The 20,312-nt window shown below is 42.9% G+C and overlaps 2 protein-coding genes across 2 annotated transcripts; one reads left to right on the top strand and one right to left on the bottom strand.

Moving 5' to 3' along the window:
- Positions 1-2,931: 2,931 nt before the first annotated feature.
- On the bottom strand, positions 2,932-19,341 carry LOC147799941 (monocarboxylate transporter 12-like). Its single transcript, XM_087133503.1, has 4 exons — positions 19,213-19,341; positions 10,930-11,073; positions 5,710-6,591; positions 2,932-5,549 (listed from the first exon to the last, which is right to left on the bottom strand). Exons 1-4 carry the CDS (start codon positions 19,337-19,339, stop codon positions 5,401-5,403), a joined length of 1,302 nt encoding a protein of 433 aa, XP_086989629.1. The 5' UTR covers positions 19,340-19,341; the 3' UTR covers positions 2,932-5,400.
- Positions 11,440-19,281, top strand: LOC110973310 (uncharacterized). Its single transcript, XM_087133504.1, has one exon. It carries the CDS (start codon positions 12,725-12,727, stop codon positions 13,376-13,378), a length of 654 nt encoding a protein of 217 aa, XP_086989630.1. The 5' UTR covers positions 11,440-12,724; the 3' UTR covers positions 13,379-19,281.
- Positions 19,342-20,312: the final 971 nt, after the last annotated feature.

The raw sequence follows: 20,312 nt of genomic DNA, 5'->3' as shown, positions 1-20,312 counted from the left end.
CTCTTTTTGCGACGAAGTCAAACAGCGAACTATCCCGATCATTTGAATGTAAACTCGAACGTATATTTTAAAGGTTATTGTGTTTACTTAGCGCTCGCATATACTCCTAACATTCTGGAACATTCTGCCAGAATATTAGGTAAACTTGATTAACCTTAAACATTCTAGACCCGACAGGTTTATGCAGCATTTCATTGGTCACTAGGGGTTAGGGTTAAAGGTCATTTAATTTCTACAAACGGCAACAAGTATAATACCCTGAGCTCATCAGAACAAAAACCAGGAATAACCATTTTGATACTCTACTCTCTGCTTCTAGGTTAATATTGATTTACCTAGACGGCCCTTCGTCAAATACGGGCGATTAACCATAGGGCGCCTCGAAGAATTTGCAACTTGCTGACCAATCACAATGCGCGACATTGTGAAACGCTGGTATTATTGGCCAACTTCCTATATAGATGATCCAAACGTGAGCTTACTTCGATAGTCCGTTGACGGCGTTGACCTGTTTCTTTCAGTTATACAAAATACTAATTTTGTGTTCAACATTATTATTATTATTATTATTATCTTTATTTTACCAGGGATACCCATTCACATTTCTGTGGTCTTCCATGGGGCCCTGGGGAATTAAAATAGATAATAAAAACTAAAGTTAAAGCTTATAACAAAGTTAGTAAAATAATCAAAATTACAAAACGAATGTAATAAGATAAAATAAATAAAAAACATAAAACATACATAAAATATACCCAATTATAGAATGGCAAAACACACAAGGACACAAAACACGTAACAGTAAATAATCTAACTGTATATGTTGAAATATATCTAGAGAAAACACGGTTATAAAGTACATAGAAGAATCCAAAAAAGATATACCAAACTAGTAAAAATAATATGTGATAAAACAACTTCGTGGTTGGACAGAAAACAGTACAACATGATACCGATAAAATTATAAAATTAGAATGTGTGAGTGTGGGAACTAGAATGACGTCAAGAGATAAAAAATTAAATCTCAGAAGCTAAAAGATTTGTTTTCAAAAGTGTTTTAAAATATGAAAGCGATGGCGCCGAACGAATTTCAGTACTCAGTGTGTTCCATACCCGGGTACAATTAATGATTGGACTTTGTTTGTAGCACTCCGTTTTATATTTTGGAATAATTAAGTTATTGGCTCCTCTTGTACCATACTGATGTACGTCTGATGCCTTTATTACGTTGCTGGCTAAGACGTCGGAGCTAAAGCATGGGTACACTTGTACATAAAAACAGCCTTTAGATAGTAAAAACGATCGTGTAGTGGCAGCCATCCTAGTTCCTTAAAAAGTTCACGAGATGGAATATCAAAACCCTGAGACAAGATTAGACGGGCGGCATACTTTTGTAATTTGATTAATTTATCATTGTGCATTTGATACTTATCCGACCATATTGGTGAACAGTAGTCGAAGTGGGGTAAAATGAAAGCATTATACATTGTTTTTAGCACAGCAGATGTAACGTATGGTTTAGCACGTCTCAAAATAGCAAGTTTCTTCTGCACCATATTGATAACATAATTTACATGATCAGTCCATTTTAACTCTTCATCGATTATTACTCCAAGGCATTTCGTACTCTTGACACGTTTAATTACACTCTGATTAACAGCCACTGCTACTTCACTCGTATTCTTCAGCCTAGCTTTTGCCCCTATGATCATGAAATTTGTTTTATTAAAGTTAAGTACCAGTCTATTAGTCTCCAGCCATCTGCTTATTTGGTCTATTGCAATACATAATTTATCAGCAACCTCATTTGCAGTTTTTCCACAGACAGTAACAGTGGTGTCATCGGCAAACATGTCCACTGTACCATCAGTCACTGCAGACGGCATGGAATTCACATATAGAGAGAATAATAGCGGACCTAGAATTGAGCCCTGTGGCACACCGCTGACAACCTTTAATCGATCTGAGAAGACCTTTTTAAAACACACTCTTTGAGTCCGGTTTGACAAATAGCTAGAAAACCAATTCAGTGTACGACTTTTGCAACCAAGACTTTTCAATTTAAAAAGAAGAATGTTATGATCGATTGTATCAAATGCCTTCCTAAGATCAATAAAAGCCACTCCGTTAAGTTGGCCATTTTCAATATTACAGCTCCACTGGTTGACCAATTTAGCTAGAATGGTTGTTGTTGAGTGTAACGGTCGAAAGCCGGATTGATTAGTGTGCAAAAGCTCATTGTCAGTAATATAAGCATATAGTTGATCGTAGACAGATTTTTCCAAAATTTTGCTGATAATTGGAAGGATAGAAATTGGTCGGTAATTGCCTACGTCAGCTTTATCACCGGCTTTGTATACCGGGATGACCTTTGCACTCTTCATAATCTGAGGTACCGAACCGCATTGTAAAGACCGGTTCACCAGTTTAGTTAGTGACTCGAGAATTGCAGGTATAGCAACTTTAAGTATGTGACAACTGATATCGTCGTCTCCACTAGCCTTATTGATATTCATATGATTTATAATCTCTGCAATATAGGTTTCCGGCACAGTTTCCAATTCAAAGGCATTATGAATGTTACTCTCATGTGGTGAACTCATATTGCTATACTCTGGTAGTTTCTCGGTCACTTTTTTTGCGCAGTTAAAAAAATAATCATTAAAAACGTTAGCAATATCATCAGGCTTATCACAATTTTGGCCTTCGTGGTGAACTGAGTGTGGCAAAGTGGGTTTTCCCTTGGAGATTACCTCATTAATGCAGTTCCATATGTTCTTGCTATTTCCTCTGTTGTCACAAAGAATACCACGATAATAAGCTGACTTTTGTTTGCGTATTGAGCGAGTGACTCTGTTTCTCAATGAGCGATATGCACTCCATAACTCAGTATCATTTGATTTAACAGCAGCTTTGTGCATTTTATCACGCTCTTTCATTAAATGCACGATATCACGTGATATCCAAGGACAGACTATTTTCCTAAGATTCTTCTGTCGTACAGGAATATGGAAATCGACAACTTTCATAAACATGCTAACCCATTTTTCACAAGCCAAGTCAATGTCATCAATTGTATCAAGAATTGCCCATTGTTGACAGGATAAATCATAGATAAAATTCTGTGTGTCTAACTCACGCAAGGGCCTGTATGATATACGATTATGGCCATTCTGGGCTTGATATTGACGCCTGGCATTCCTGATGGTGTAATTAAGGAAATGATCACTGATGCCCGTACAAACAACCCCACTGTCGTTATGTGCATCTGGATTATTCACAAAGATTAAATCAATAGTACTTTTGCTTTGTTTACTTACCCTAGTTGGATACTGGATTAACTGTGTTAGCCCGTACATCTCAGTATAAAACTTCAAATTATCCGCATTACTGTTTGACACACCATCGGTAAAATCACAATTAAAATCACCCAGTAAAATAATTTCATTATTAGTCATTGCAGCTGTGGATAGATCATTATCAAGTTTCTCAAAGAAAAGACTACTAGAATTCGGCGGTCTATAAACAGATCCAATTAGAATCGGAGCACAATCGCCATACTTTCTGCCCCTTCATTTCTTGCCGCCTATTATTTCTATGCCAGCCGTGTGGTCAATATGATAACAAACCACACATTTAATGCCCACTCTGAAAATCGGAATTTGGGAATATACAGGTCTGTATGCTGGTTCCAAAAATATTGTTTGCAAGCTGATTTTCTTCAGGAATTGTACTTCTGATTACTGGAATTAAACAAAACTATCAACCCTGTCAAACTACACTATGCAATAAACCCCCACACTACAGCGAAGACATTTTGCAGTCAATATTTTCATACGCCGAACTGAGAACCCCCGCATATTCAAACACTCTCTATCTCCATAAACTGGACATAAAAATACACATCAAGATTCTTAGAAGAGTCCGACTTTAAGCTTATTTTGTGTTTAAAAGTCAGATATTGTACGTATAAGAGAAAAAAAATAAACGAATCATCAAATCTTAGTGTTTTATTGGATAACAAAATAGTGAAAGAAGTTCAAGCAACCGATGAGGGTATAAACAGTCAACTTCTTACGACAACAAGTATGTGTATGTCTATTTTAGTAAAACATGAATATTAACAAGCCTTATTCATGTATGAACAATTTACTGCTCTGTTCGTTTTCCAACATGTTTCAACAACGCTGTGCTACAAACCTATGAATGGGTCATTCTATATGTCCGTGTTAAATCTGATATTATGTTGCAATTTTAGAGCACTTTCATTAATTCCCAGGAATAGTTAGGCTTAAGTATTGGAAATGACCAGCCAAACAAGCAAAAACGGTTGAAAACAATTTAAAGGATGCCTCTTGTCAGAGTACACAAGTCAGCTGTAACAGGGACAGGAAAGTTTGTCAAAGTCGGATCACAAATTTATAGAATGGTCCAAATCTTAGGATTCATATATTCGGGACCATTATGCCCTCCATTATCGTCTCTTAAATTCTACAGTCGTATACCACAGCGAAAATTTTTTATCTGATGTAATTTGATTTTTATCGTGTACATTTTAGGCTATAATTATCATCACCGTTTTCACGAAGAGTTACAAAATAATGTAGATTCTGAAGAAAAATTAATTTCCGAGAGATCACCCTAGAAGCTTCTTCTCTTTCAAAACTGCACAAGTACCAATATGGAAAAGTTTATGCAGTAAGAAGCCCTTGTGTGATTCTTTAGGAGGTAAATTTTTGCCGACACCAAGTACATGTAATTAAAATGAACACAGTCTGTTAGTGGAATCGAAAATCAATGTTTTCCTACTTTTGGGCCATTCTGTGCAGTGTATTTTTCCAAAGGGAAGGGCACGTGGTCGCCCTGGAGGGACATCGCCATTCGTCAATATTGGCCACCTAATTTACGACCCACTGTTCCGTTGCGAATTTTGACGCCAATACTTCCCGACCAAATTCACGACTCGCTCTCTGGTCGTGAATATTGGCGTCAATATTTGCAACTGAAGAGAAAGTCATGAAGTTTGGTCGTAAATATTGACCACCATAGGTACACGTGTTCACGCGCATGCTGCTGTAAATACAACGAAGATGTGTGACTCTTCATGGAAAACAAAAATCTTACTTGATTTTTTTCCGGCTTTTCCAGTCAATACGTTTTGTACGTGTGCGAGGGGCAGTAAAATTTGTGTCTCTTCGTGAAAATACACTTATTGAGATTTGGCCCCTAACAACAAGAATGTAATCGAAGTTGATAAAATGCTACTTCGACATCTGGGGCTTTTCGTGAAAACGGGTGATGTTATTTAATGATCCTCAAGTATTCCATTGGACACGGCCAAAGAAATCAGGTCAATTGAACTATGTAGTTATAAAATCGTTACGACATGTCAGTGGTGGGCTACCCCATTAACGAAGCGGATCGTGAAGCTTGTTCTGCATGGTTTTTCCAGAGATGTCCGACGACAAGCGGAATAAGGATGAAAACTGACGTACAGCCGACGACGATGTACGCTACGTCATAACTCCCTGTTGTGTCATACATCCAGCCTGTATCAGAGAAGCAACAATTGCACTCGTACCACTTACAATAGTAATGAATTATTAAATCCATCCTTACTCACTTTTGTTGGTCTAAAACTTTGTGCCACCTCAGCATGTGAAAAATGTGGATGCTCGAATTGAATACACACTTTCTTTATAACTTTACCTGGGAAAAAACCACCAAGAAGCCTGGGCAGAAATCCAAAGGCTCTAACCCACGCAAACGCAGTCGTCAGTCGTTCCATTCCAAAAAGTTCTTTCGTCAGAACGTCAACAAGGGTATGCAAGGCTGAAATGGACAGCCCGAAAAGGACGTTGTTGACGGCCGTACCCGCGACGCTGTTCACCCAGGGGTCCCCAACAAACGACACGGCTAAAACAAAATTACTCCCGACTACGCTCGACAAGCAGCTGACGAGACCTCGGTCTACAAATGGAGCCCAGACACCTGTCCCAATAAAGTATGCAATGGCCGGTGGAACACACAGAGCAGCAGCTACTTGTGGTGAGAAGCCCTTGGCTTGAAGATGTGGTACAAAATACACCACCCAGCTGTTGTAGGCAATATTCACTGAAAAACGGCATAGGTAAAGTATGATAAAATTTAATTCAAAGACAATTCCAAAACCTGCAGCTTTCAAGAGGCCTGCATACAATGTTTCGATACACGAGCGACATCTCCTCGTGTCACGCGAGCCTGTACTGTCTTCATTTAAACCTGAACACGTTTCGTCGCACGAGTGGCAGTTCTTCGTCTCGAGCGAGGCTGTCTCGTCTTCATTTGAACATGACAGGGGCTGATACGACGATTTTTTGGTCACTCGGACAAGAGCAGCACAGGGTATGGAGTTGGCGCAAACTCCTGCGACCAGCAACGTTGCTCCTCTCCAGCCGTAGGTATCAAGAAACAGCTGAGTCATTGGTGCAAAAACAAGAAGGGCCACTGCATTTCCTGTGTTGCTCAGACCGTAGGCTAGCGTGGTGTTCTTACGGAAATGCCTCGCCAGAAGAGCTTTACTCAAAACGTTTAAGATCCCGGTGCCCGTTCCTGAAAAATAACGACACTGGTTAAGTTTGACCGTTGAAACTCCTTATGTCAGTGAATTGTACTATGAAAAGTTACAATGCACTTCAATCACTAATTGCATGAGCTTTTGTATTACTAACTATATCCACGGAAGCCAGTAAGTTAGTGCGAGTTTGTATACACATTCAAATCGTGAACCTATAACAATAGGGGGCAATAGAGCCCACGGTTGCCGAAGAGACCACGGTTGGAAAACGTTTACAAAATATATGGGAGGTCTTCCGAAAAGTTTAAAGTATGAACAAAAGAGGAACAATAGGGAGTCAACGATTGAAGGCGTTTACACACTTGTGCGTGTATGGGTGTGCAATTTCCTACTAATTAAAGGCGCCTTCCATATGTACGTTTTTGGGTGCGTTGCGTACACGGTGCGTTCATGCGTTTCACTTTCACGGACACAAAAGTCGAGCCATTAACATAACACACGTGTGCTTTGCTTTTGGATGTTCAACGCGCATGTGGAAAGGCGCCTTAACACAGCGATAAAGCTTATGTATGGCGTGGTTTATTTGCAAAATGGTATACAACCTTCTGCAGAACAAAAATGCATGGAGATAGTATACCTTAATATTCAGTGCAGGCATCTTTATGAGCAGAGTTTGGCTTTTGGCCTATTGTGGCATATTTTCTGCGGAAGAAGACTTCAAAAGGTGAAGTTTCTCCCAAAACAAGTAATTTTAAATTTCCTCAAATTTCACGAGAAAATCATTTTACACTTGGGGCATCATCAACATTCTGCATAAGACCATCAAGAGGGCCAGGGTCGTCGTGACTGTTGCAAGCTGCTTTGGTGAAGCGCGCCCTCTCTGGCCAGATTGCTAGCTGCGCACGCGCCACATTTTTCCAAACATGTCGGGATGTGGATTGGATTGGGAGTTTCGTTCCTTTTTGTTTGTAATGATGACATTTTACAATACTTAAGAAACCTTAAAATCATTTACCCATTTGAGCCTTATCAATGACGCTAAATACAAGCATTTATTTTCCATTCAACACTTTGTAAGATGGGGTTACCATCGGCGGAGTGTCGGAAATACATGTACATGTAGACGTAGTTCCATTTATTTTCGCCCCGTAACATTAACCATGTGCATGTATACTTATCAGCGGGTGAAGATAACTAATTTCTTGCTCTACTGCTGTTCTTTTTATCTTGATTTAGACTGATTAGAGGGATGGAAATACCTGTAGTATTTAATCACCTCCAAGTTATCCACCAACCGAACTGACATGTCATGTTTAGTGGGTGGCCATTACCACAAATAAAGTTATGCAACTAATGAATATTGGCCTCAATATTCTTCAGTGACCTCCAGACACCCCCGTCAAGAGCAAGGGACCTTCACTCATTTGGAGACAGCTGCACAGCGTCAGCAACCTGCTTAAGGCAAGTGAGACGGGGATGGCTGCGGGGCCTCAAGATGGAATTGTATAGCTGTGTTGAGGGCAAGATGAGCAGGAGCCGGGACTTGGAGGCACCCGATGTGGCCAAACAAACTGTGCCACCTCCCTGCGACCTCCAAAACAATGTTACCGAGCTCAGTGCCCTGAGGGTGCACAGTTGGAGAGTCCTTGATAAAGTACAAGTTAAGGAGTTTCTGTAGCCGTTGTATATGCCACATGTGAATGTATTTGGGAGGTTTCATAACAGGTGAGTCAAGTTACTTTGACAGATAATTTGTGCACTGTTCTTCTGGTGTCTGTGTACAGATGGGAAGGCGTGGCTGCACACGTGCAATGGGTGCAGCACCGTACCAGTCATATTACAGTGTCGCTCCTTGTTAAAATCTCCGATCCGACTTAAAGGTCACTTTATTTATTATTTGTTTTACAAATATAAAATCGATCAATGACCATGCATCCACAGCACAAGGGTCACACTCCAACAAAAGGTAAATTGCAAATGTGTGAATTTGTATGTTTAACAGTATACACGTACATGTACATGCACGAGTTTTTGTTTATATTATGGTTTTACATGCAATTTTCTGATTTTGACACCCACAAGCTGCTTGAAATTAGATCAAAGGACTGGACATACAAGCCTTCATTTATTATGTTAGTCACATGCAAGAATATGAAACTTATTGCATAGAAACATCCTATTGTGCATATTGTTTGCAAGTTACTATGCTGTGTATGTTTAAGATTTTAAAGTAAGTATACTGGTCTTCATGACAGTGAAGAAAAATGGTTCTGCATTAAGCCACTAGCCAAACTCGCTTGTTTTTATGTACAGCCATACCAATATCATTTGTTACATTGAATCCAGTTTGTTACCGCAGCTTTAATACCAATTTACTAACTTCCAATTGGTATAAAGACATTTGCGGTAGCACCATGTGATGACATCTCTTTTGAGTAAAGTGTGGTTCTCAAAAGAGCTAAAGGATACTCGTTTCGGACAGTATGCTCTGTCCGTCGTCAGGAGATTGCAGAGGTTCCATTGATGTATCATTTTGATGTCTGAAGGTGTGGAGAGGATGCTAACTCAGGATCCAGACCCAGGGATATAGGAGATCCCATGGAGGTTCCAGCCCTTTCGGCTGTTTCGGCAGTCAAAGACCGCACTGATTTCACTCCAGACCAGCTCTTTCCATGACATAAAATGTGTGAAGGCGGTGAGGTGTGGAAAGGATGATTACTCAGGATCCAATCAAAGACGCTCCAGCGAAACAAGGGATGTTAGCAAACTAGTGAGGTGTGTCTGTCTGAAGGATGGGAGGATGGAGGAAGGTTGCAAAGGGTAAAGGCCTAGGAGACCAATAGTCTGGGGACTTGTCCTGGGGTATAAGAGACCCACTGGACTAGGGTGTGAGGATGGGACACCAGATGTTGCTGACATTGAAACCGTCTGATGTCTTGCGGTACCGTGCAGTGTTTGATGATTTCGATGACTTCTCTGATGCGATGAGGGTACCAATGTTCAGTGCTGGTGATGAGTTTGGCTTGGCTTCAGTTGATCTGGTGGTTTTCAGTGTGGGAGTGTTTTATGATGGCAGACTTATCGAATTCTCCATTCCTGCCATGGGCTCTGTATTCACTGAGTCTGGTAGGGAGGTCCCTGCCAATCTGACCAGTGTACACTTTGCCACATTGGTAAGGGATCTTGTACACTCCTGGCTTGTGCTGTGGATTGGGCCGGTCCTTGTGGGAGGTCAGCAGGTTCTGCATCATCAGGGGCGCTGTGGTACCGGTACATTCGAGACCATGCTTGTGGAGGATGCACTAGATGTGATGGGAAATACTGCCTATAGGAGAGGGTAGTGGAACTATAGAGGTCCTAACTAATTTTTTTTTTGGTACAGGTGACCCTTCGGTCGGGAGTGCATCTTACGTCTTATGCAGTGCTGTGGTGATGTGATGGGGTGAGATGTTCCTTGTCACAATGTACAAGGGCCCAGTTACAGAGGACTTGATCTTGGGTTGATGGAAGGAAGCGCTGTGGAGGTACATATCGGTATGGGTGGGTTTCTGTTAGACTCCGCAGGTAAGACTGCCATCCTCCTTCGCGGATACCTCGACGTGAAGAAATGAGATGTTGCCATCCTTTCCTTGTTCCATGGTGAACTAGATGGTGATGTCAAGCCCGTTGAGGTGTCTTGGGAAGAGTTGGAGGCTATCCTGCCCATGCTGCCAGACGATGAAGGTGTTGTCCGCATAGCAGAGCCAAATCTTGGGTCTGTGATCTGCTGTGGCGATGGTCTGTGATTCTGTTCAAATTCTTCCACGAATATTTAGGCCAGAACTGGGGATAGGGTATTCAGTGAAGGTTCCGGCCGTTTGTTCACAGAATTTATTCCCGCCAGTGGAAGCTAGATGAGTTGATACAGGTGAGGAGCAGGCCTGGACTGAAACAGCTAGAACCTTCGGGATCTCCTATATTCCCGGTTCTGGATTCTGAGTTAGCATCCTCTCCATACCTCATCACCTCCAGACATCATATAAACTACTTCATCATTGGAACCTCTGAAGTCTCCTCATGACGGACAGAGCATACTGTCCAAAACGTTGAGTAACCTCTGGTTCTTTTTAGAGGAGATATCCTTGCATGGTGCCACCGCAAACCTCCTTACCTCACTTGCCACCATCACCTAGGAAAGCTTCAAGCTCATCTAACTTCTAATACTTGTATACATGAAACCAACAGCATTTAGCTTTGTAATAAGCTAATGAAGACAGTTTGTATGCAGACCACTGATGGTGTCTATATGTCTGTGTTCACAAGCTGTGAACTTCTGCACATATGCTAAGTCAAAGTATCAACAGCTCCTTCTTTAGCTACAGTAAACTGCTTACCAACAGCGACAATCAAGGATCCAGCGATGTGTACGACACTTGTTGCCCAGGACACTACAAACCAACCCAAACTGACCATAAGTGCACTGATGGTTATCACGTGGCGGGTAGGGAATTTATTCTCCAGAGGTGAGGCGAGCAGACCTTAAATGTAAAACAAAATAAATAGAGTAGTCTGAAAAAATTTTAAGCTTCAGCTTTTTGCCTCTTACATTCTAAAATGACATCGATAACTTTATATTTGGCCTACATTTTTTGTTTGAGCGACCATTCACTGCTAGTCAAAATTTATGTTCAGCAAATCCTCTGATAATCATGTGTAGAATACGCTCAATGCTAAACAAAATTGCAAGAAACTTGCCAAAGATCAAAAATTGCAACTACAAAAGTTGTGTTGAAAAATACTATTGAATGGTTGCGGCGCTTAGTTAACTGCACCAACACTCATCAGAATACTACATTCGTTTCTGCAGAGAAATACAGTGTACCTAACCCAGGTTGGACGCTAGTCTTCATTACATTGCGACTGAACTCTAGGCTTTGAGCCTTCTGTATAATGTGAGGGATGTCATGCATATTGTACATATAATTGTGAGTATGCTGGTGTGTAGCAACAGCACCATCATGCGGTGGCAGGGGCATTCCTCATGTTTGCCGTCGCCTCCGCTGTTGGCCTGTCTACTGCTGAAATTTAATTAGGTAAATTTCACTCTTCTTGGGCTTGTAAATTTCATGTAAATCATTGAATGGGTTTCCAGGGGAGTGGAGAAATTGTTGGACATCATGGGAAGAGTATAAATACATTATTTTATGGGTAAATTGGGCAAATGCTTTTGTTATCTTTGGGCGGTAAAATAATGGCGGCCTTATAGCAGTGTGCTCAGACAAGTCTGGTTTGCATATACATGTATACATAAATATATCTGTATCGACGTCCATAGTGCCGAGACCCAAACTATGAGTAGGATCTATGGTGGAGTAATTATGTGGGGTTATGTAGTTTAGATCATTTAATTGAAGGAAGCTACTGGTTTCGCATAAGTGTACATGTACATTACTTGCATGTACATGTACAGGCACGTGTTGGGCAAATTGTGACATGTAAATTAATAAGATGGGCACATGTACTTGAGGATTAAGTGGCATGTAAATCCCTTGCTTATTGGAGATGATTATTGCTTTAATTTTGAAATTGTTTGGATTGAATGGACTTCAATTATATTAGATTCTGTCTCTAAGGTACACAGTAATTAGATAGTAATCTTCCCAGTACTTGAGGGATATTGATTTATAGTCTGTATTCCAATGTACATGTAATTTTAGGATTGGATTATGACAATAGGGCGAACTCTTTGTTATTTCCTTCAGGAGGAAATCCACAGTGTGAGTTTAATTTTCTTGGCAATTAAGCAATTTGGAAGGATGAATAGATAAAGTGTTTTTCCAGACATTTCCAATTCCATCATTTTAGGGTCAAACTGTGCTATTTCAATACATTCAGATTATACATGCATAATTCCTGCCATTCACCTAGAAAGAACGATTAACTTAAGTTGTGTCTTATTCTTTCAATTCCTCATGTTTGCCGTCATCTCCGCTGTTGGCCTGTCTACTGCTGAAATTTAAATCGCAATAACACCAGCAGAGATCCGAGCCCAGGGTGTTCTGGTGTGCCTGTTCATGCGCACCCCCCACCAGATAGCGCCCCCCCACAAGTGCCAGAAGTGGGATCTCTGCTTCCAGCCAGCCAGTAGCGGAGGTTCAAGGAGTCCTCAGTAACATCAGAGTCATCAAAATGGCAACCTATGTGCTGGTACGATTGCCTATCGAGGAGAAAGTCAGGAAGTTCTCCCTGGTGGAAGGCCGCTTGCCCCTTCAAAGCCTGAAGCGATGCTACGTGAATGCTACCAGCCTGATTCACAGAGCTGATAAGGACAATGAACTGATCCTGCCAATTTTGAATGGAGCCATTCTCCCTCCAGAGGGGGGATGGGAAGTGGAAGGAGAGTATGCACCATTGATTGCCTCAGTTGTGGCCAAGACAGAACAGTCCGATACTAAGTCTGTGTCAGAGGACCTCCTCCGTGTGCTTGTGACCAGACCACCCCAAGTTGTGATAGCCCCTAACTGCAAGCTTCCGATATTCGAAGGGAGGGACGACGTAAAATATGTGCAAATTGTTGACTTTGTTGCAGCAATGAACCATGCTTATGAGAGATACCACATTCCAGAGGACCAGCGTGGGCAGTTTTTGCTGGGTGCACTTCGAGGTGGCCCAAAGGTTGAAGTCTGGTCATTGCTGTCATCTGGGAAAACAGCTAAAGAGGCTTTGGAACACTTAGCAATCTCCTATAGTGAGATCTTGATGAGGGGAGAACTGCAGCAGAAATGCCTGGAACGATGCCAGCAACGGGGTGAGTCCCTTTGTCAGTTTAGCGTGGAACTATAGTGGCTCTTCTACCGACTGGTGAAGTGAGACTCTGGACAAGAACCCAGACGTCATCATACGGGAGCAGTTTGTGGATGGCATCGAACAGGAGGGACTGAGCCACTCCTGTCGAGATTTTGTTGATCCTAATCCATCTGTCTCCTTTGGAAAAGTCAAGGACTGGGCCATAAAGCTGGAGGAACGGGAAATGGCCCGGACACAGACTACAACCCCTCAAAGTAGCTGAGGGGAAACCTGATGCCATCGAGCGACTGGAGAAACAATGCAATAGATCATGGTGTCTGTAAAATCCCCTTCTTAGAGGATTTCATTCGCTGGGAGGCTGCCTCCACCGATGAACCCCCAAGGTTCTCCCGCACCGACTAGTGCCATGCCATCCAGATTTTGAGAACACTAGACCAACTGCTCCACCTTCCCACAGCCCAGGGTTTTCGACCCTCCAATTTCTGCACCAACTCAGTCCCCTGCAAGGTGTTTTAGTTGTGGCCAACCTGGATATTTTGCAAGAACTTGTCTCAACTCTGCTGGACATCACCACAATTCCACACCCACTGCACCACCTCGAGCTGAGGAGACTTCGGGAAACTAATGCATCCTACTGTTGAGAGCCAAACAGTGGGAAATTGTAGAGCTGGCTCAACTCATGACCTGTCTGCATTTCAAGCCCGTGCTGCATCAGAATGTTATACAGTCAATGTCAGGTTTGAAAATCAAACTGGTCCTTGCCTATTGGACACCGGATCCATGGTCACCACAATCACCAAGGACTACTTTGACGGAACACTGGCACTAGATTGTGTGCAACTGGAAAGTATTCCTGATAAGTTCAAGCTCGTCTCGGCAAATGGCACCAACATCCCCTATGTAGTCTGTTTCAAGACAAGTGTGGAATTGGTGGAAAGGACTGTTGACTTCAGACTCGAACTAGTCATACAAGGGGTCAGGCCAAACTCGAGCCCGTCAAATGTGCCAGGCATTGTGGGGATGAACATTCTAGGGGACTGTTGGTCTCGACTGATAAGCAGTCATGGTCAGTGGTGGTGTTGGACCGATTTGGCAAAAGATGCTGCAGACTGTTGCGAAGCGCAAAGCTTTCGATAACATCCAGTCTACAATTGGAAAGGTACACTTGAAGAACGGAGCCCCACTAATAGTACCGGCCAGGCAAGCGGTGGTTGTTGAGGCCTCAGCACGGAGAGCCCCAGGAAATGTTGACTATGAAGCAGTTCTTGAACCCCTGGAATGCACCAATACTCCACGGGGTGTGCAAACAGTGAGGGGACTGGTGACAGTTTCTTCAGGAAAGTTGGCAGTGGTTTTGATGATTGAAACCGACCAGGACCTCCAATTGCCAGAAGGAAGCTGTTTGGGTACCTTTTATCATGGAGACATTATGGAGGAGATCCGAACGGAGGAGGCTGAGGCAACCCAGACTTCACACATCCTCACCCAGGCATGCGGGCCGCCCACACCAGACCCACCTTCCACTCCGGATGTTCAAATTGGTAGAGGGCTGGCCAAAGAACAACTTGACAGTTTTCACTTTCTTCTGCACGAATTTGATGACGTATTTGCCAAGGGAGAAGGAGACTTGGGTTACACCGACACTGTCCGACATCGAATTGACACCGGGGACACCCCTCCAATCCATCAACGCTACCGGTCACTTCCCCCCTCCCAGTGCAAGGAAGTTCGGGCCCATATATAGAAATTACTGGAGGCTGGCATTATTCGTGAAAGTTCCAGCCCGTGGGCCTCTCCCATCGTCGTCGTTCGGAAGAAAGATCAATCAATAAGGCTATGTGTTGACTACCGCCGGTTGAATGCAGCTACGGTGAAGACCTCTTTCCCCCTGCCAAGGATTGACGAGACCCTGCAGACGCTGGGTGGAGCCAAGTTCATGAGTGTGCTTGACCTTGCTTCAGGATACCATCAGGTAGCTGTTGAGGACCGAGACATTGAGAAAACAGCCTTTACAACACCCTTCGGGCTATTTGAGTACATGAGGATGCCTTTCAGCCTGTGCAACGGCCCTGCAACATTCCAGCACCTCATGTAAAGATGTCTGGGAGACCAAGTGTTGGAGTCCGTTCTCATCTACCTAGATAACATCATAGTGCTTTCAACCACGTTTGATGAACACATTGCACGTCTGCAGGTGGTTTTCAACCGATTGCGCCATTACGGGTTAAAGGTCAAGCCCCAGAAGTGTTCTTTCTTCAAAAAGGAGGTTAATTATCTGGGGCATTTGGTTGTGGCAGGTGAAGGCATCAGGGCTGACCCTGACAAGGTGGCTGTCATCCAGGACTGGCCAGTACCGACAACTTTGACTGAGCTCAGGAGCTTTCTGGGGTTCACCGGGTATTTTTGCAAGTTCATCTGTGATTACTCCAGTTTGGAGTACCGAAGAGAAGAAATGGACTGGATGCAAGAAACTGAACCTTGATGGCGAAGCACTGAAGGCATTCCAGTCTCTGAAGTCCTCGCTCCTACATGCACCAGTTCTCGCTTTTGCTGATTTTAGTCGTCCATTCATTGTGGAGATAAATGCCAGCTCTCTGGGTCTGGGAGCCATACTCTTTCAACAACAGGATGACGGGTCTAAGCAAGTCATTGCTTACGCCTCCAGGTCACTCTGACCAACAGAACGAAATTACAAGAATTACTCCGCCTTCAAGTTGAAACTGCTGGCTATACGATGGGCAGTATGCCAAGTTTTCCGAGACTACCTCATGGGAAACAAAAGTACCGTAAACACTGATCATCCCCCTTGAAGTTTTTGAACTCTGCAAATCTTGGCTGCACTGAGATGAGATGGGTGCAACAACTGGCGGCGTTTGACTTTCAGCTAGATTTCAAACCAGGCAAGAAGAATAAAGCCCCTGACGCCTTATCAAGATTGAAACTGAGAAGTTCGTCCGAAGTTCCAGATGACCAGATCACAGAGGTGTCCTCGTGTGCCATGCAAGCCTGCGTGGGTGGTTGCACAGAGTCTGGTACAGAGATACCCAAAAACTTAGTTCACCAAATTCGAGTTACCAGTGAAGAAGGAAGGAAGTGTCTTCCTGGATACAATCCGGAGGATCATAGGAGACTACAGGAAGAAGATGTCATACTCAGGCGTATTCTACTTGTATGTAGAGAGAGCCGAAGACCCAAAGGATGTGGCGTTACTGCTGAAGCACTGGGATCAGCTACATTTTAAGCAAGGTGTCCTATTCCGCCGTGGAGAATTTTTGCGGGAAGACCAGGAGATAGGCTTGTCACCCCGGCTGCCTTGGTCGACACAGTGCTGATATCCTTTCATGATGACTGTGGGCATTTTGGGGCAAAGAGAACACTGCAACTAGTCCAACCATTGTTCTTTTGGTTACGAATGGAGGTTTCGGTCCACACTTGGTGCCAACAGTGCGAAAGATGTGTAGTTAGGAAGAAACCAATCAGACAAGCCCATCCACCACTGGGAACCCTCAGAGCTACCGCGCCTTTAGAAGTAATGGCAATGGACTTTACCGTGTTGGAAACTTCCTCAGACAGCTACGAGAATGTCCTTGTGTTCACGGACACATTTACCAGGTTCGTTTGGGCTGTGCCGACCAAGAACCAGAAGGCCCACACCGTTGCAAAGGCGCTGATAAAGTATGTGATAACACCATTTGAGGCCCCTTTGAGGTTGCACTCCGACAATGGACGGTGTTTTGAATCACAAGTCATCACTGAACTCTGCCAACTATATGGAATTGGACGCTCACAAACGACCTCTTATCATCCCCAAGGGAATGGGATGTGTGAACGATTCAATCGCACCCTCCATAACCTCCTCGTTACCTTGCCTTCACAAAAGAAAGTAAGGTGGACGGAGCAGCTCCCATTCCTGGTAATGGCGTATAATAACAGCAGACATACATCAACAGGCTACGAACCATCGTTCTTGATGTTCGGAAGAACGGCGAGGTTGCCTCAGCATTTGCTCTTAAATGTTGACCACAATCCGGTTAGTGGGACAACTCAAGATGTCTATGTCAAGAAACACAAGGAAGGGTTGGAGAGGGCCAGACAGATTGCAGTAAACAACCAAGACGAGGGCAGCGGATCGACAAATGTTCCATAACCAGACCATGTATGAGAAGCCAATTACCACTGGGGAGTATGTCTTAGTGAGAGATCGCTCACACCTAGGGCGCTCAAAAATACAGGACTTTTGGGAACCAGAACCATACATGATTGTGGAGTGTCCGTTTGAGGGCCAGCTCGTTTACATTGTCCAGAATTCCTGTGGTCAGCGAAAGGTTCTCCATCGCTGCGAGATCAAGCACTGCCCTTGGGACATCATGCGGTGGCAGGGGCATTCCTCATGTTTGCCGTCGCCTCCGTTGTTGGCCAGTCTACAACTGAAATTTAATTAGGTAAATTTCACTCTTCTTGGGATTGTAAATTTCATGTAAATCATCGAATGGGTTTCCAGGGGAGTGGAGAAATTGTTAGACATCGTGGGAAGGGTATAAATACATTGTTTTATGGGTAAATTGGGCAAATGGTTTTGTTACCCTTGGGCGGTAAAATAATGGCGGCCTTATAGCAGTGTGCTCAGACAAGTCTGGTTTGCATATACATGTATATATAAATATATATGTATCGACGTCCGTGGTGCCGAGACCAAAACTATGAGTAGGATCTATGGTGGAGTAATTATGTGTAGTTTAGATCATTGAATTGAAGGATGTTACTGGTTTTGCATAAGTGTACATTACTTTCATGTACATGTACAGGCACATGTTGGGCAAATTGTGACATATAAATTAATAAGACGGGCACATGTACTTGAGGATTAAGGGACATGTAAATCCCTTGCGTATTGGAGATGATTATTGCTTTAATTTTGAAATTGTTTGGAATGAATGGACTTCAATTATATTAAATTCTATCTCTAAGGTACACAGTAATTAGAGAGTAATCTTCCTAGTACTTGTGGGATATTGATCTATAGTCTTTATTCCAATGTACATGTAATTTTAGGATTGGATAATGACAATAGGGTGAACTCTTTGTTATTTCCTTCAGGAGGAAGTCCACAGTGTGAATTTAATTTTCTTGGCAATTAATCATTTTGGAAGGATGAATAGATAAAGTGTTTTTCCAGACATTTCCAATTTCAACATTTTAGGGTCAAACTGTGCTATTTCAATACATTCAGATTATACATGCATAATTCCTGCCATTCACCTAGAAAGAACAATTAACTTAAGTTGTGTTTCTTTTTCTTTAAATTCAACATCTTTTCCGTCGCCTCCGCTGTTGGCCTGTCTACTGCTGAAATTTGAATAGCGATAACACCAGCAGAGATCCGAGCCCAGGGTGTTCTGGTGTGCCTGTTCATGCGCACCCCCCACCAGATAGCGCCCCTCCCACAATAATACGACCAAAACGTTTGCACAAATGTGTTTTGTGTTATCTTGTTGAAGAAAATAAATTTTACGTCTACTGTTCTTTATGTCCCTATCTATCCCACCGCGGGTTAGGGAATTCAAGAAATAACTACAGACTGTGAAACCAAGGAAAACAGGTAGGTACACTCAGAGACAGCGTTGCAGTTTTTCACGTAAGTCACCCATTCTTAAGTTGCACAGTGCAAGAGACAGTGTCTGGTACCCGGCTAACCTGACGGCCGGTATTAAAACACCCAGTTCCATGTTTTTGGGTCAAGTGGTGTAGACTAATTTGTCGCCTTTAACACCCTTCATATCCTGGATTTTCCCCGTAACGTAGTATGGTAAGGGAGTCCACCGGGTGACGGTGTACTGATAATAAGGCATGCAGTAAAAACCAACATTCACCTGTTACGTCTGCTGCAATGGATACAAATGATGCCACTGTGCCAATTATCCACGTGTTGGTGCTGATCTGGTCAGTAAGAACTGGTAGAAGCACACCTATGGTCTTAAATGTGCATCCCCATAACATGTTGACGCAGAAGTTAAGCAGTATCAAGACCCAACCAGTGGTGTCAAACTCTCTCTCTTCAACCTGTGAATCGATCGTCATCGCGCGTGACGTCTAACATAACAACTACCGTTGATCTCAACAGAACGAATAAAGTTGTGCCATTTCCCAAACACCCCCTGGTATTCAGTTCGCATACCGACTGGGCTAAGTTATATTTTAATAACTACGGAGAAGCAAGGGCCATTCTGCAAAGAGTCCTCTTTAAAATGCAGATGAGACGTAACGCATGAAGAGAGCAGAAAAACGTTCAAGGTCTGTGTGCAGTGGGGCATTTATGGTTGTCACGACAAGCAACACGCGTAGGCCCTCCTAAAAAGTTTCATAAATATACATGTATACGTGCGAAGTTCACAAGTTTTGTATATTTTGCATATTTTTGTAATGCCAAATTTATATGTGTGATGTCCAATATAAATGTACCATGCTGATATGATTTTCTGATATGTGTAGGCAATTGTCCAACGTACGTATAATAGTCAATATGTGTGTATATGTACATTGACCTGAATAAGCCTTTTGCGAGCTAACTTTGACCCAAATCTGGTGCACGGAGTTCTTTAAATTCACGTGAGCATAACTTGAATTCGCCTTACTAAAACCACTATTGCTATACCTCGTGATTCGGGCAAGCTTTTGCTTAGTCACAGAGGAGACGCCTTGCAACAATACACTGTTCTAAATGGATAAGAAGGGCACAAAGGAATCAGTCCATTTCAGAGATGGTAGTCGCTCTGCATACGGTTGCCCCGAATCACGAGGTTATACCCAGCAAGAAATGAGACCGAGGGGTACCCCCCAACATGTCCAATCCCTATACACATTCCAGACTATTGTTACTTAACACATCCCCCAAGATGTCTGAAAGGAATTCCCCAGATTCCTGCGAGACAGTGACCAACACAAAGCGGGGGGGGGGGAGTTCTCTCCGTCT

This window comes from Acanthaster planci, linkage group LG02 (genome assembly GCF_054643075.1).
Source record: "Acanthaster planci isolate LZ-2023a linkage group LG02, COTS_SCS, whole genome shotgun sequence".
In the NCBI taxonomy this organism is placed as follows: Eukaryota; Metazoa; Echinodermata; class Asteroidea; order Valvatida; family Acanthasteridae; genus Acanthaster; species Acanthaster planci.
This window is presented reverse-complemented; position numbering and strand designations above follow the sequence as displayed.